At 38.1% G+C, this 16,728-nt stretch overlaps 1 protein-coding gene across 1 annotated transcript in view; it reads right to left on the bottom strand.

Moving 5' to 3' along the window:
- The window catches only part of rspo2 (R-spondin 2), a 54,918-nt gene that overhangs the window by 30,764 nt on the left and 7,426 nt on the right, over window positions 1–16,728 (bottom strand). The window contains exon 2 of the mRNA XM_084088863.1: window positions 1,056–1,244. Within this exon, the coding sequence (XP_083944989.1) occupies window positions 1,056–1,244 (189 nt within the window). The remainder of the gene's footprint in view (window positions 1–1,055; window positions 1,245–16,728) is intronic.

The following is a 16,728-nucleotide window of genomic DNA, read 5'->3' as shown; positions in this document are numbered from 1 at the left end:
CCCATCTCAAACGCCACGTATTAACTCACTAGGTCAAGAAAGAAATATTGTAACTTTTAAAAACTCATCTCGAGACCCTTGCAAAAACACATCTTATATAAACACACCCTAGAAAATGTGTCCAATCAGGTCAAAACGAAACTGATTAGTCAATACTCATGTCAATATTGCATTCAGTTCAAAATATTGAAAAAAGATTTCGGTTGCCCAAATGACTAGTTGATTTAGGACATATGTATTTTTGCACATCCCTACTTGTATCATATACTGAATGTAATATAAAAGTGAGATGTTTCTGATTGTAGTTAGGGAACAGCACTTGAACATAATTATGATAGAACACATGGAAAATGCTGGAAAAAAGGGTCTTCACAAATCACACCACTCTTCAGGAGAAATATAAAGTGATCTATAAACAAATAAGCATAAGATTAAGATTACAGATTTCAATAGTGAATATCCTATTTGCAAAGTCCTAACTAGCCAAATCGACATTGTCAGATTTGTCAGTTCACTCAAACAAAATGAAATAAATAAATAAATAATATATATATATATATGAACCTATTTCAAGGTTTTCGTTTTCGAGCCACCAGGCACTGTTGTTGTGTGAATGAGCGGGCCGGAACGCGTTAAGGGTTTTCTGTAAAAACGGTGTCGTGTAAGCGGCCCCTAAGTTAATAACTAATGATCTTTGCAACGGAAGTGAATCAATCAAAACTAACTTTAGATGGACAATAACTTTATTCTAGAGCTGCTGTACAGCCAAAACAATCTCTGTTACTTTAATTTCCTATTATCACTGTAAAGCTGCTTTGAAACAGTCCTTATTGTTAAAAGCGCTATATAAATGAAGGTGACTTGACTTGACTTGATTGTATCAAATACAAGGTCAAATTACTTTGAGTAGGCCTATTCACAGTATGTGACACGGTAAATATATTCTTTACAGAGTAAAGAATGCTAAAGCGGCATGTCTTTGCTTTAGCATCCACACACCTGTGTTACAAATAGGCAGTGTGTGTATATGTGATTGAGTAAGTGTAGGATCTTACTGGAGCACATGTTGATCTCTGTCCCGCGCATGCCGTAGTAGCCTGACGGACAGGCGTGGAGACACTCGCCGTACTGCCTCATCCTCTCCCTCCTCAGGAACAGGAAGAGCTTGGGCTGGCAGTTCATACACCCGTTGTCCTTTGAACACACCGAGCAGCCTTTACAAATAGGATAAGCTCCATAGCTAGCTGCAATAAAGGAAGACACAAAACAGACACTTTACCAGCTAATAACACCACATAATGCCATAAATAATAGGTTTGCCAACAATCTCCATTTCTTTATAGAACATGCAACTTGAGATTTCAGTGAAACACCAGTGATATGTGACAATTGATCACAAAATAAAAAACAAAATGCTGCAGTCACCGTGTGCAGCTATTTACAATATGTGTATAAGAAATGAAGAAATTGTACTGACTTAACTTCAGCCTAGCCAAAATATAACATGAATATATTATAATCATTATATATCACCTTTGTAAACCCTTGCATGCAATTTGTTTTCAAATATATTCTAATATGCAATAGTTTAACAATGAAAATTGTATGCTGAATAGTAAATCAATTCAAATGAGATACATACAGAAGCTTTCCCAAGTGTTTTAATGTGAGATGCTAAAATAACGGACAAATTGCATCCCGTATGGGATGAATATAGAAAAGATTATTTGCTTAAATACAGGACTATCAGCAACCTTAATCTTGACCTACATGAATGCCGAATGTACTGTAAGTACCAAGACAAAAGCACACATGTTTAGCAACAACTAAACTTACTGTACACTTACACTTACTGAGGTTAAGTGCTTTGCTCAAGGGAGCATGGTGATAGTTCATGACTCCTTTCTTGCAATCAAATCAGAAACGTTAAGTTGAAACCACTTCACCACAGAGCAAGCTAACTACAAAGGGCTCTATTGAATCGTTAAACGTGTGCTGCTATAGAACTGTCTAAGACATTTTCATTGACACATAAAACTTTCATTGACTAAAGAAACTGTCATTACTGTGACACTAGCGAGGCCTGACGTTTTCGCAGCACAGTGATTTGATTCAAAGCTCAACTCCTGTAAGTTTAGTTCAGACAGCCGCTGAAAGCCCAAAACCGCATTGACTCCGAGAAGGATCATGTTGCTGGTAGAAGACAAAGGAGCCAGTAACGACCATACCGTTTCACAATAAATGTCTCTTAATGTAAGCGCCTTAGCGTCCCCTTTACAGGAAAATGTCCTTGGGCGCACACAATAGCTGCAAACCAGAGACATTGCTATTGATTGGAGCCAAGTTTTAAATATCACAAACCGTAGATCAACCGTAACAGTCCGAACTGGACGACCCACCACAACTCTTTATAAAATATCATGTATTTCACTGACCTTTTTCCCCATTCCCTTTTTCCCTAATCTTTTCTTCAGTTTGAATAAATAATTAAGAGTGCACCACATAAAAAGAAAATTATGCATGGCTTAAAAAGATGTTAAAAAAATATGTGTCATTCATAAACATTTTCCACTGGACAGACCATAATACTAATACTTCTAAGTATAAGTATTAGACAATAGTTCTAATACTCTTCATCAATCAATGTGCTCCCCAAATTAACCTTTTCTTGTCAATATCTTTGTGCACTAAAAAATATGCTCACTAGAAATTCCCAGAATGCACCTTAAAACCATTGAGCATTAGTAGCTCACTGCATTTGCTTGCTGCAAAATGTCGTCATGCTTATGTTAATGTTTAGTTGAACAAGGCCCTTCCTAGTGCCCAATTGTATTTAAAATATGCTAATGGGCAGAATAAGACATAACCTCTATCTTTAATATAGATTTCAAATTTTAAAATTTGATAAAGGACTGGAAATTTATGTAAAAATGCTTGACTGCTTGGGATCAGATATGCTTGGGACCTTTAATATGTGACAACAGACATACAGGAACCATACAGGAATATTTTGTTTTCATCACAGCATTTATGTTATCTATGCTACACAGTCAATACACAATACACATGTGCTATACACATTCAAGTTTACATTGTAAAATTGAAATGTTGCCAATCAACTATCCTGGAACAAAAAGCTCTAGAACGGATTAGGAAGGCTACATCAAAAGAGAATATTTATAGCATTTTTTGTTTTTTATCATGTTGTTTTCATGTTAACCAAAAAATAGACAGCATTATTGTGTAGCTTGATTCATGTCACGTGACCTCAGTGTTTTTGTGATAAGGAAATGATCTGGACACATTTTTTCCCCAACCACACATATGGACATATGGTATACAGTTTGAACATGTTTATAGAAACCTGACATTCACCATAAATTGGTAAAAAATCTCCCCGACTCAGCCCACATACTTCAGACCTGATTGCGATCGTAGTGCAGAGAACAGGCGGAAACCAGGACTGGCGTGAGGTTGGAACTTCAAAAAGCCGAAAACTATCAGAGCGTTTCCCTTACTGAATTTGGTTAATTGAGGGTGGTATGGCAATATCACAAACCGTTTCCCCTGTTCTTAATCATAGGGGTGTTATTCCTTTCATCCCACTGTCAGAGTTAAATGCGGCAGTTAAATTATTACTTTAACTGTTGCTGTCAACATGAGCTTGAACAATACAATCAACTATGAACAATCACATCAGTGCAGCGATTGCCCTGCATGATCATATCGCTTCCCTCATCGCCTTGTGTTTGGCAGGGTTTTGCTTGTTATCAATTGTATGGCATGATATTCAGACCAGCACTGACGGGACATGCTCTCACTGGCCTAGCAATTATAAATGGAAAGAGTAAGGGATACGGCATAGCTGACGTTTTTTTTGCCTCATACGAGATTTTTGGAACAGCAGCATGTCTGAGGACGGCTTTCCCAGCTCTGACCACAGGCATGTCAAAAAGGATGCTGGGATCTGGTGTGTCTAGGGCAAGGGTGTCCAAGAGCCACCCTAGAGGGCCCAGCGCTTCCACATTTTACGGAAATCTTTTCACCGCCAGCTGATTTATACCTGGAGCTATGACCGGAGTCTTCCATTCTGAATCGCATTTTCATCAATTCATCAAGGGGATTAAATTCAAGCTCTAAACCAGAAAATTTGATGGCTTTCCAATATCACTGTCAAATCAGGCCTTAAAGAGACACTGGGACCCAAGAGGGGAAACAAACAAGAAAAAGTGCCCAGTAGGACCTCATTCATATTCTGCATTCAACTCTACTTATAATTAAACTCAAGCTAAATAGAAAATGTGAAGTATTTATGTCATAGCAATCATGTGGCATTTATGCGTCTTATTCACACAGAAATCTGCCCTCGTTGTTTGAATGATAAAAGTCCATCCAAGAAAAACCGAACGATCCAAGTGGCTTCCATACATGTAAACAACATCTCCGGCTATGTTTTTAAGTCACTCTAGAACGCTAATTATCTAAGTGTGTCGGTCTGGCAGAATTTCGAGTTCTATGTAAATTACAGTGGATAAGCCTAATTTGGCTGCTAAGAGTGTTTTTTGTTCCAAGAATCATACCAGCGTGAGCTTTAAACTTTACCATAAGTCTGTCATGTTAACCTGCCAGAGTGTAACTTATGCTGGCAAGCGTATATTGCAGAACTAAAACTAAGATTTCTTTTTTTTTTTAAAGAGAGAGAAACACATTTCTTGTTTTAACTTCACAAAAATTCACCCCTATCCTGAGAAAAAAATGTTAAACATTTGTTCTGACTACGATTTGACAGTTACACATAAACAAAATAATATATTAGGCTTTACATTCATAGTCTCAATGTTTTATCCAAGTTTCAATTTGTGCACATTACTGAGTCAATAAAATGAAAGGATAATATCACATCAGCAAACTAAAGAATCACAACTGGGGAAGAAAAACAACAACAGTTAATTTACTTTTCTGAAATTGATGCATGCAATTACGAATAATAATGCTGAAATCCAATCTCTGCAGCATGAACTTTTCCTCATTAAAACTGTGCAAGTGGATAATCTGAGATGGCATCCGTAACACATTAGGTATTATAATGGATTATTAAATTTCATTTTCCATGCAATGATGCAGCTTTAAACCTCAACACAATATTCCAAGGGGAAAAAACTGTCTTTGTAATATTGACTTCAATGCTTCCAACGCTACTTTGAAACTATTCCAACACCCCTGACATCAACCTGACAACCTGTGCACCTCTCTTTGAACTGCCCTTTCCCATAACAAAGCAAAATAGTTTACACTGAGAGCACGGGACAAATGTTTCACAAAACCAAAATATGCAAGTGCCTTCTTTCATCATGCATTAAACGACCATCTACAACCTAAACAACTGTATTTACCTTTATCCACTTTGAACATCTGGGCTTAGGACACCACAAGGACTCCAAATTATTGCAGCCTGACCAGAAGACGAGACAATTTCTGCAAATCGTCTCTAGAGTGTGACATTGTATGGTGTAAAACAGGGTTCATCAAATCCTAAATGAGTTTAGTTCAAACGCTAATCAAACACACCTGAACAAGCTAGTCAAGGTCTTCAGAGTTACTAGAAAATTGCAGGTAGGTGAGTTCGATCATGGTTTGAGCTAAACTCTGCAGGACAGCTCTCCAAAGCTGGATCTGAGGAACCCTGGTGTAAAATAACCAACAGACAGCTCATCATACTGTCTCCTCCATTTCTGTTAGCCAAGAATGAGGCTTTATGAGGCAACAGAAAATCACCAGTACAAACGGATTAGATGTGGATGTCTTGATTTGTTTGGGGAGCAAAATGAAAGGTCTTTATTTTCATTTTTTTCCTTTATTCTCTCAATCGTTCGCCACAGTTTTCTGGGCATTTGGAACATCACATGACAGGTATGGCATCCAACTGCAGACAACTAATTCATCTGCAGACATTAGTGAAATGAAATGTAACTTATGAGGAGTAAAATATCTAACCAACAATATTGTGTGCTAGCTTCACTGTGCCCAGTTTCTGTGGGGAGACTGTGGTTCATTCAGGTAAACGCAAAATTCTTGGTCCTTCATTCATGCGAATCACAAGCTCAGAACACAACGTATGACGGCATTGTTGGATTGTGTTGCCTTCATTCAGCTTTGGCTGGCTTTGTTTTGAATCCTGATCAACAGTAATTACAGTGTGAGTGAGAACCGACAGAAAATAAAAAACTGTCTCAGGTACATTTAAAGACTCTTAAACAACTGTGCCGTTCATCGCATCGGGCCGCCAGAGCTGGGAAGAAAGGGCAAACCCCCCCACCTCAAACAAACACTCCCAACAACTCCCAATGATCTCTCTTTCTCACACTCACAAACATGACATCATACGGTGACATCATCCCTTTCCCTACAATCTAGATGATATCATGCATCATCTGTCAAGATTCAAAGCTGTAAAAAGTTAAAATACAAAAATCTCTAGAAGAAAAAGAGGAAGCCACGAAGAAGCACAGTACCTACAACTGTGAGGCTAATTCAATGTTCATTCAATAAGAAAGAATTGTTTGAAAGATAGATGGGAGATCATTCTCTGTCTCTCCACATAAGCTATAATTCTGCTACTGTTAAGTAAAGCAAAAGTGGGATCAATTACAATCTGTTTTGTCTTAATTTTGCACATAAACTAGTTTTACAGGAGCTTCAAATGACATTGTCACTAAAATGTCAGAATTGTGTTTTAAAGTTAAAACCACCAACTTAAAAAAATAAAAAAATAAAAAAAGCCAAAAGTTGTCAGACCAGCAACTGGGATAAGTAAAATTAGCTTTTAGCTTTTTATATATATATTTTCATTTAAGTTTTAGTAATTTTGTTATGTGATTTTGTCATTATTTATTTATAGTTATTTTCAATTTAGGTTTATTTTATTTCAATTTCAGTCATTTTATTTCTGGTTTATTTAATATATATATATATATATATATATATATATATACACACTCACCTACAGGATTATTAGGAACACCATACTAATACTGTGTTTGACCCCCTTTCACCATCAGAACTGCCTTAATTCTACGTGGCATTGATTCAACAAGGTGCTGAAAGCATTCTTTAGAAATGTTGGCCCATATTGATAGGATAGCATCTTGCAGTTGATGGAGATTTGTGGGATGCACATCCAGGGCACGAAGCTCCTGTTCCACCACATCCCAAAGATGCTCTATTGGGTTGATATCTGGTGACTGTGGGGGCCATTTTAGTACAGTGAACTCAATGTCATGTTCAAGAAACCAATTTGAAATGATTCGAGCTTTGTGACATGGTGCATTATCCTGCTGGAAGTAGCCATCAGAGGATGGGTACATGGTGGTCATAAAGGGATGGACATGGTCAGAAACAATGCTCAGGTAGGCCGTGGCATTTAAACGATGCCCAATTGGCACTAAGGGGCCTAAAGTGTGCCAAGAAAACATCCCCCACACCATTACACCACCACCACCAGCCTGCACAGTGGTAACAAGGCATGATGGATCCATGTTCTCATTCTGTTTACGCCAAATTCTGACTCTACCATCTGAATGTCTCAACAGAAATCGAGACTCATCAGACCAGGCAACATTTTTCCAGTCTTCAACTGTCCAATTTTGGTGAGCTCGTGCAAATTGTAGCCTCTTTTTCCTATTTGTAGTGGAGATGAGTGGTACCCGGTGGGGTCTTCTGCTGTTGTAGCCCATCCGCCTCAAGGTTGTGCGTGTTGTGGCTTCACAAATGCTTTGCTGCATACCTCGGTTGTAACGAGTGGTTATTTCAGTCAAAGTTGCTCTTCTATCAGCTTGAATCAGTCGGCCCATTCTCCTCTGACCTCTAGCATCAACAAGGCATTTTCGCCCACAGGACTGCCGCATACTGGATGTTTTTCCCTTTTCACACCATTCTTTGTAAACCCTAGAAATGGTTGTGCGTGAAAATCCCAGTAACTGAGCAGATTGTGAAATACTCAGACCGGCCCGTCTGGCACCAACAACCATGCCACGCTCAAAATTGCTTAAATCACCTTTCTTTCCCATTCTGACATTCAGTTTGGAGTTCAGGAGATTGTCTTGACCAGGACCACACCCCTAAATGCATTGAAGCAACTGCCATGTGATTGGTTGATTAGATAATTGCATTAATGAGAAATTGAACAGGTGTTCCTAATAATCCTTTAGGTGAGTGTATATTGTTGTAGATATCAATAACAACACTGCTTTAAACCACCGTACAATATCCACCACAAATAAGTATTGGAGCAAATAACAATATGATACAATATACTAAGACCATTCAAAGTTCTATTAAAATGAGGATTTGTATGTGTTAATGAGTAATCAGCATTACATGAATGAGAATCGAGAGAAGTCAGAGTCAGCATAGAGTCAGCCGTCTCATTTTGAAATTCTGTCATCATTTACTCACCCTCATGTTGTTCCAATTTGTATAACTTTCTTTCTTCGGTGGAACACAAAAGGAGGTGTTAGGCTGAATGACAGCCTCAGTCACTATTCACTTTCATTGTAATCTCCATTTGTGGAAGGAAGAAAGTCATACGGCATTGGAACAACATGAGGGTAAATATTTTTGGGTAAACCATCCATTTAGAATCAGAAACGCTCGCCTCTTATAATGGAAAAGAAACTGGGAGTATGCAATAAAACTTTCAGATCATCCACTAAAAGTGTGCCAGTCCCCACATTGTTCCACATGGTTGAAGGCAGTACATGGAAAACTGCATCAATCCACCCACATTTGTTGCATCTGACTTTATTTGTCATGGTCATGGGTATGGAAATCACACTTTGCTGAAGATTAATACACCAGAGCCAGAATGGTGGGATATGGCAAGGGTACGTTTTGCTCTACAGGCACATTTCTCCTCAAATTTAGCAGAAAATATGCTGGACCTCACCTCCGACTACTTTGCAGCTGGAAATAGTCAGGATTTAGGCATCCATGTTTTCCCCCCCTAACTCCAGTTTACTTTAACAGATTGTACTGTATGCATATGTTTACAATTTAGGGCAATCCCATTACTTATAATGATTCTGCACCCATGTGTCTGAGTAAACACATTTGTTTCACGGCACTGGCTTATTAGCTTAGTGAGAGTGTTCCTGTGATACAGGCCCGGGAGGCATGGCAAGCACCGATGGATTTGTAGATTGGATCACCGCGATTGAATTGGTGGACATGATATCGAAACATGCCTTGTAAGTTTGGGCAGCTGGTACTGGTGTTAGTGTTTCTTTGCAATTGGTGCAAGACAAAAGGAGAATCAGACCTGAGGGCAAACCTGCTGACGTGTATGCTAATACCTTGGCTTGGCTTTTAAGTCCGCAGAGAGATTGCAGAGCACACATACGGGCTGATTATTGTCATTAATTTAAAGTAGGAAATACAGTCATTTAAGGTAACCAATTATTTACACTGTGCCTCTAGAACTGAACATTTTCTCATTGATGAAACATTTATTCATTTATTTAGTTGACTTAGGGCCAGATTTACTAACAGCTTGCGCCAACTCAAACCCTCTTTTGCCATTAAAAAAACTACAGTGAAAAATGAGTGCTGAAAAGGCGGACACAGTTATTTTTGCGGCTGACTGTATTGTTTCCCTTTTAAGACGAAAAATTAATGGGAGGAGAGTATTGAAATGAATCATGCAAGGTGATTTACTAAGGTTTGCGCTAGTCAAGTTACTGGTATTTGCGCCATTATTTACCGGCCAAAAAAACATGTCTTAAACCAGACGCTAGTTTGCGCTGCTCTTGGTAGTTTTTAAAATCCAAGTTTGGTAACCAAAAATGTTGTTGGTTCAATCCCTGGTGGGAATGAGACTTGAGAAAAATTGTTTAAAGAAACTGAATTCAACAAAAAGATATAAATATGTACATATATACATATTTTCTTGTTGGATATCCCATTTCATTCTGAAATATATCATATTAACGGGCTGTGAAAAGGGATTAGCATTATCTTCAGGCAAACTGCAATTAAGCATGAAAGAGCAGACATTTTGATTCATGTAAATTCTCATTTAAAAAAGCAAATACAATGAATACCTGCTGATATGCTGTAATTCTTCAATGAGAGTTTTGAATGAGAGGTCAAATAGCACTTTACCTATTATGAATCTCGTAAAAAAAAAAAAAAAAAAAAATCTTTATGTGTGGACCAAAGACAGGTGCTGTAAGGTGCAAAAGGCAATCTGTCATGTCGGACTATGTGTGAGAAGACATGTTTATGTTTCTGCACAGCTCACTCTTCTTCTTTAGAACGGAATTTGGAAGTTAGTAGCTTTTTCCACTCCATGAATTCTTTTCAGAGTGAGATGTTCTATTATGGTCTCAGGTCTGTAAAGAAAGTTCAGAGGTGAGGTCCGAGATGAATAATTTTCTCGATCAGTATTTTGGTATTGTTTCCAGTTAAAATATCTAAGCATCCTTAATAAAAGATAAAAACAAGTGATTCACAAATCTGTGCACAATAGTAAGACTTTTTCAAAGAGACTTTATCTGTTATGAGCAGTTTTTATTTTTCTACCACTAGCAAAATATTTTAATATTATTATTAAGTTAAATTATTATTTTAAAATGTATTAAATTGTTTGATTTATGCTTATAAAAAGCAGTGTAAGTGGCAGAGAAGCAAAGACATGAGGGTGGTGGTGGAGAGGGTGGGAAGTGGAACGGTTAAAATTAGCACACCTGTTGGTAATTTATCACACATAAACCTCACACCTAATTTTCACACCTGTGGCACAATGGGTTCTGAATCCCACAATTCAGTCACACATGCTGTTCTACAAACAGGCTAAACAGCTAGCAGTGGATTTTTTGCATGGAGAAAGAGCAATGTCGCTGCCAAAAGATCAGAGAAAAGACATGCCTGGGATAGTTTCACAACATTGAGCATTAGCGGACCTAACAAGACCCTCCTTTTCCGCCTGCCAGTGATCCAATCAAATTTCTTTTTTAAACCTCCTTTAGCGTTTGACAAAAAGTAAGTATACAGGTTTGGAACAACATGAAAGTAAATGCAGAATTTCCTATCCATTTAAGGCAAGTACTAAACGCAATCAAATATTTGTGGTCTGGTGAAGAAGCTGTCAGCGATCAAAATATTGATTTTGAAAATGATAGTTTTGAGAATATGTTTGAGATCGCAAATGAGCCAGATACTGAATGAGCTCTGATGAGGACAGTGATAATGGTATAAAACATCTGCTCAAACTGAACCCTTCCAGGCTCCAAAAGGTAACAAAATATGCTTTATGTTATTCTTCTGTAATTGTAACTCTGAGGAGAGTTTTATATTATCACGACAGGTGGAGATCCATCCGTGTTAGATAAAGATCCTGGTCGCTAAAGACCCGAATATGTAATAATGATTGGCGAAACATTCATGCATTTAAGGATTAATGACTTTGAAATGTAGTGGTGAGTTTACTGAAATAAAGCACCCTCAATGACGTATGTGGCTGACAAATGCGGCCTTCGAAATGCACCACACCAGCAAACATGACAATATGAGGTACCCTAATTTTAAAAAGTGATTTATAGACCTAGAAACGTAATGCAAATTAATAAAAATCTTAAAACACCATGGGTATTTTTTTTTTTATTAAGAAAATACATTTTGTAGAAATGTCAAGCTCTAAAATTCCTTTAAATATTGTTATAGAAGATCTTGGTCTGGTTGTCTTGGTTGAGAACCAGCGTGTTGCTATGCAGTTGTTACCCACCATTCTAAATGGTAGACATGACATGGTTCCCTTTATTCGTCCATTTTATCATTTGTCAGTGTATCATGGTTTGAGGTATCATTCATGTCATTAGCTTAAATTATGAATTTGGTGTAGGATTTACTTTGAAACAATAACTCAGAGATTGCTAGTAAATTTGACAAATAATTACAAAGAAATGGCAAGTAACGCATTGAATTAAACATGACATTTTGACGTAGAAAGTCTGAAATAGTATTTTCTTGTAAAACCTACTCCAATCATTTTTATTATTTGATATTAGTTTAATAATAAGCATTAACGGGTTGTTCAAAACTCAAACCGGAAGTTTGAGCACTAGTATTCGTGAAGCTTGCCTTCGCAAACACCTCTAAAAACTAAGTTTAGAATTATGAGTGCACATAAAACTCACCCACCCACACATACATACACAGACACACTACCCATCAGACCTCCCTCTACACAGTATTGTTTGCCTTCACGCCTGAGTCTGTGCTATGCTATGGAACATGAAAGGTATTACCTCATTAACCCTTTAACGAGACCTCTTCTCCACCTCCCTGCCTCAACCCTTCCCTACAGGCCAGATCAGAAGTGATCCACAGGGTCAAAAGTGGAGAGCACCACGGGGGTGGCAGGCAGAAACATGCCGAGGAACCTCATATGGTCCCAACCACTGTGAGGGGACTTCAAAGCCTGATGCCCAAGACTGAGTCTTCTACTCCATAAATAGCTTCAGCAGACCCTCAAAAACTTCTATTGAGCTAATTAAGCAAAAATTCAACAGGATACCACGCAACACCCATGCCATCGACTTCAAAAACGGCAGGCATACGATAAGCATAAGCTTGAAAATAACAAAAACAGGTTCTACAGTTGCGGTTTCCTGCACACATGGGTGGCACAATGTATAAAATCTGCGTGTATTGTTACAAATTTGTCAAATCCCCGTGAAAACCTGGCCAGCGAGGACATGCCAGAACACTTCCAGATACAAATGAACACCAGGGCAGCGTTTTATGTAATGGCCGCTCATCTCATCTGCTCCCCAGGGCAGAGCTTACACTAAAGAGCTCTGTTATAATCACTCAACTTCAACCTCTTCTTGCTCTTACTAAAACAAACCTGTCTGGCAGCCAGATACATCTCAGATACGGCCCCTGTATGGCCCCGTACTCCCATAAACACGTTGGCCACACCATGCAACTCTCTTCTTTTGCTTTTGAGACTTGAAAGCAGACTTTAAATCTTGTTAAAGAAATTCTTGCTAAAAATGTTTGTTGGCAAAAAGTGATAACTTAGACGAGGCGAAAAAGCATCATAATGATAATTAAATGACTTTAACTATAGACAAAATGAACATATTACACTATACTATTCAAAGGTTTTGGGTCAGTAACATTTTTTTTATTTAAGAAATCAATACTTTTTTTATTCAGCAAGGACATTTCTATTTAAATGCTGTAGTTTTGAAATTTCTATTCATCAAAGTATCCTGAAAAAAATATCAAGTTTTCAACAAAAAAAAAAAAATTAAGCAGCACAGCTGTTTTCAAATTTGATAATAATAAGAAATGTTTCTTGAGCACTAATTCAGCACATTAGAAGTATCATGTGACTGAAGACTGGAGTAATGATGCTGGAAATCCAATCTGTTAATCATATAAAGCGATTGTGTCTTTTCAGAAAATTTGGGACTAAACCACTCAATTAATTTGGATTAGTTTTACAATCTCTTTATGAACTTTTTGAAGCATCAAATCGAAGCGTGATTTTTAAAAAAAGAAACTTTTACATCTTACAGCACATTGTCAATTAATAAAATGCTATTTTTGTCAACAAAACAGTTTTACTCAGATTATAATTGACTGAAATGAATGTATATGACATACTGAATGCATCTGAAGAAAATTTTCATCAAAAGACAATGACAAAACAAAAATGTGTGCAAAAATGTATTTTGTTTCAAAGACACCAGACCTTTGTGCATGTTAATTACAATGACAAGCTGGTATTATCCATTACTGGAGTGCCACCACCAAAGCCATTATTAGCACATGAACATGAAAACTACATGTGACCCCTGCCTGCGGATACCTTCAACGCACCGTCCCTCTCCGTGACAGCTGTTTACACAAGAGAAGACGGTGTGCTTCTGAGGTCTGGCTCTGGTTCAAATAAAATAATACACTGTTGAAGTCAGCCAAGATGTAATACAAGTGGATAACTGAGTGGTTGAAAAAAGGAGGAATTTGTGAAATGTGCATGGATATTTTCTCTTTCCCCACATCCTAAACCTTTTCTTTATCATTCGCGCCGCCACTGGCCTGACCCCATCTAAATATCTATCTACCACTGAGCCCAGTGGGTAGTTAAAGACAATAAAGGGACAAAAACAGAGATATATTGAAGTCGCACAATACATAGGCCTAAACTCACCACAATTGAAGTCGTCCTCTGCATTTCGAAACTTCAGAGTCTGATGAATTGAAGACCACATTAAAATCATAACTTGAGTTTGTGAATTTCTTTAAATTATGCGCAAAAGATTACAAAGCACAAAACATGGCTTTTTCTCTTCAGTTGTGTTCTATTTAGGTGGCACAATGGCAGACTACATTACATGCAGGCACATGACCCAGCATCAGCAAAGACAGCGCAAAAAGAGACAATAGAGTGGTGGAGGGAGGACGTATTTTTGTAGGCTAACCTGGAAGTTAGCATTACCCTGGTTAGCATTACCCTGGACAAAAAATACAAAAATACATCATCCCTGCACCACCCTATAGCTGCTGAAATACTACACTGAAACTTCCTGTTATCACGCAGCTCACTGGAATACTTGATTCTGATTGGTCAATCTGCAGGCAAAAATATAATGCCCACTAAACTGTAAAACATGATACAACTATTTTAACTCAAATCAATATCAAACTCCTTACATATTTAACCCCAAGTATTCAAGACATTCAAAACATCAAGATATCAAAATAAGCCAAATAAGAGTGATACAAGACCTCTCCAATAAGAATCAGGATCCTGCTCATGAAGTAAGGGATTAGTCCTGATAACTATTTTATCAGGTCAGTAAGGGTCAGTAAGATTTTTAATTTTTTTAAAAACCTCTTATGGTCACCAAGGCTGAATTTACTTGATCCAACAGTAAGTAATATTGTGAAATATTATTACAAATTAAAATAGGCCTAACTGTTTTCTATTATAATATATTTTAAAATGTAATTTATTCCTGTGATGCAAAGCAGAATTTTCAGCAGCCGTTATTCCAGTTTTCAGTGTCACATGATCCTTCAGAAATCATTGATTTGGTGCTAAAGAAACATTTCTTATCATTATCAATGTTGAAAACAGTTGTGCTGCTTCATGTTTGTGGAAACCATGATACTTTTTTGAGGATTCTTTGATAAATAAAAAGTTCAAAAGAACAAAATTCTTACTGACCCCAAACTTCTGAATAGTAGTGTAAGCTAATTAAATATTTTATTAATATAACTGTGTCCCTATACTGTATATTAGCTCAGTCTGTGAGAGATAACTTATAAACCATTAATGTTACTTATAAAAATGTATAAGTGTAAATGTAACCATGCTACTTATAAACCGGCATTATAGTAATGAAGTTAATTTATCATTTTTATACTCCTAGACATATCAAACTTATAAGAATGACACCGAATCGTCTGAATAATAGCTTACAACGATAATTTCCCATTGCACAGCTTATTATATAATAGAGAACAGAATGTTTTAAAGACCTTTTTGTTTAGTTTATTTCTGAATTAAGCGAGTTTTGCAATGACTCATGACTCCAAACAAATACGCTGATTACAGATACGAGCTGGCTACTGCACACAAACCACTGACACTTTCTCATCAAGGGCTAGTGACCCTTGAGGACCCCTTCACATCTGAGTTGCATGTTGAATCCTCACAGAAAGAGAGAGAGGGAGGGAGAGAGACAAAGAAAGACAATGAGCTTAGCGCCAGGGCACTGTAATGACTACCATGCCTGGCCTTGATTAAAACCACACCAGGACTTCTGGGTTCCACAGGCAGGCGGGCAGCAGGCAGGGTGTCTCTGCTTCCCTTTCAAGCTCTTAGAAGGTCCAGACATCCTCGACCTAGACTCACGATGGAGACGGGCACAATGACAGGGCAAAGGGGACGAGACCCAAGCTCGATTCACAAACAAATTACAAGCAAGTGGTGTAGCTTTATTGCCCCTGACCGTATCACTTCCGCACTATACTGAAAGCAAGGCGTGTGGATGGCTGGTTTGATGTGGTCTAGATGCGTAATTAGAGGTCCTATCAAGCGCAGGGGAACAGAGGAGGCCTGTCCATCTGTCGGGTGTTAGAGAGATGGGGAGGGGGAAACGGCAGCCCAACGTTCCCCCTTGTTGTTGTTCCAGCGATTTGTGTAGGCGTGGATGTAAATATCTATCAGAGCCAGAGACAGGCCACACACGCCTGCATATGTAGCTATGTGTGTGTGTTTTTTTTTATGGAGGAAGCCTCTAGAGCTCACGTTACAACAAGGCCCTCGCAGATCGATTCAGACTAGGTAGAAAGCCTGAATGCACACGGACAGACCGACTCGCACATGGAGAACAAATGTGGTATGGAATAGAACCTGGCAAGGCCTGGGAACACAGAGAGCCTATACTTCAAGGCAGTTCGATTTTCTCCAACCCTTTCAGGACATTTTGAACCACCAATTAAATTCTTCAAAATGTCCTGCACACTCAACTGACACCCCATTAAGTGCCTTTCAGACAGGACGCGGAATGCACAGCGATGGTTTAGCGTAACCCTTCAGACACAAACCGATTTGCACTACGCTGTCCCTATATGACCTCAAACTTGTATCGTACAGCTCAGGAAATTCCGACCCACACAGTACTAGCTGTTCATCCATTTTGATTTCCGCGC

Source organism: Abramis brama (genome assembly GCF_963993115.1).
Source record: "Abramis brama genome assembly, chromosome: 17".
NCBI classification, from domain to species: Eukaryota; Metazoa; Chordata; class Actinopteri; order Cypriniformes; family Leuciscidae; genus Abramis; species Abramis brama.
Note: the sequence above shows the minus strand (reverse complement) of the source record. Positions and strands in the feature narration are given on the sequence as shown.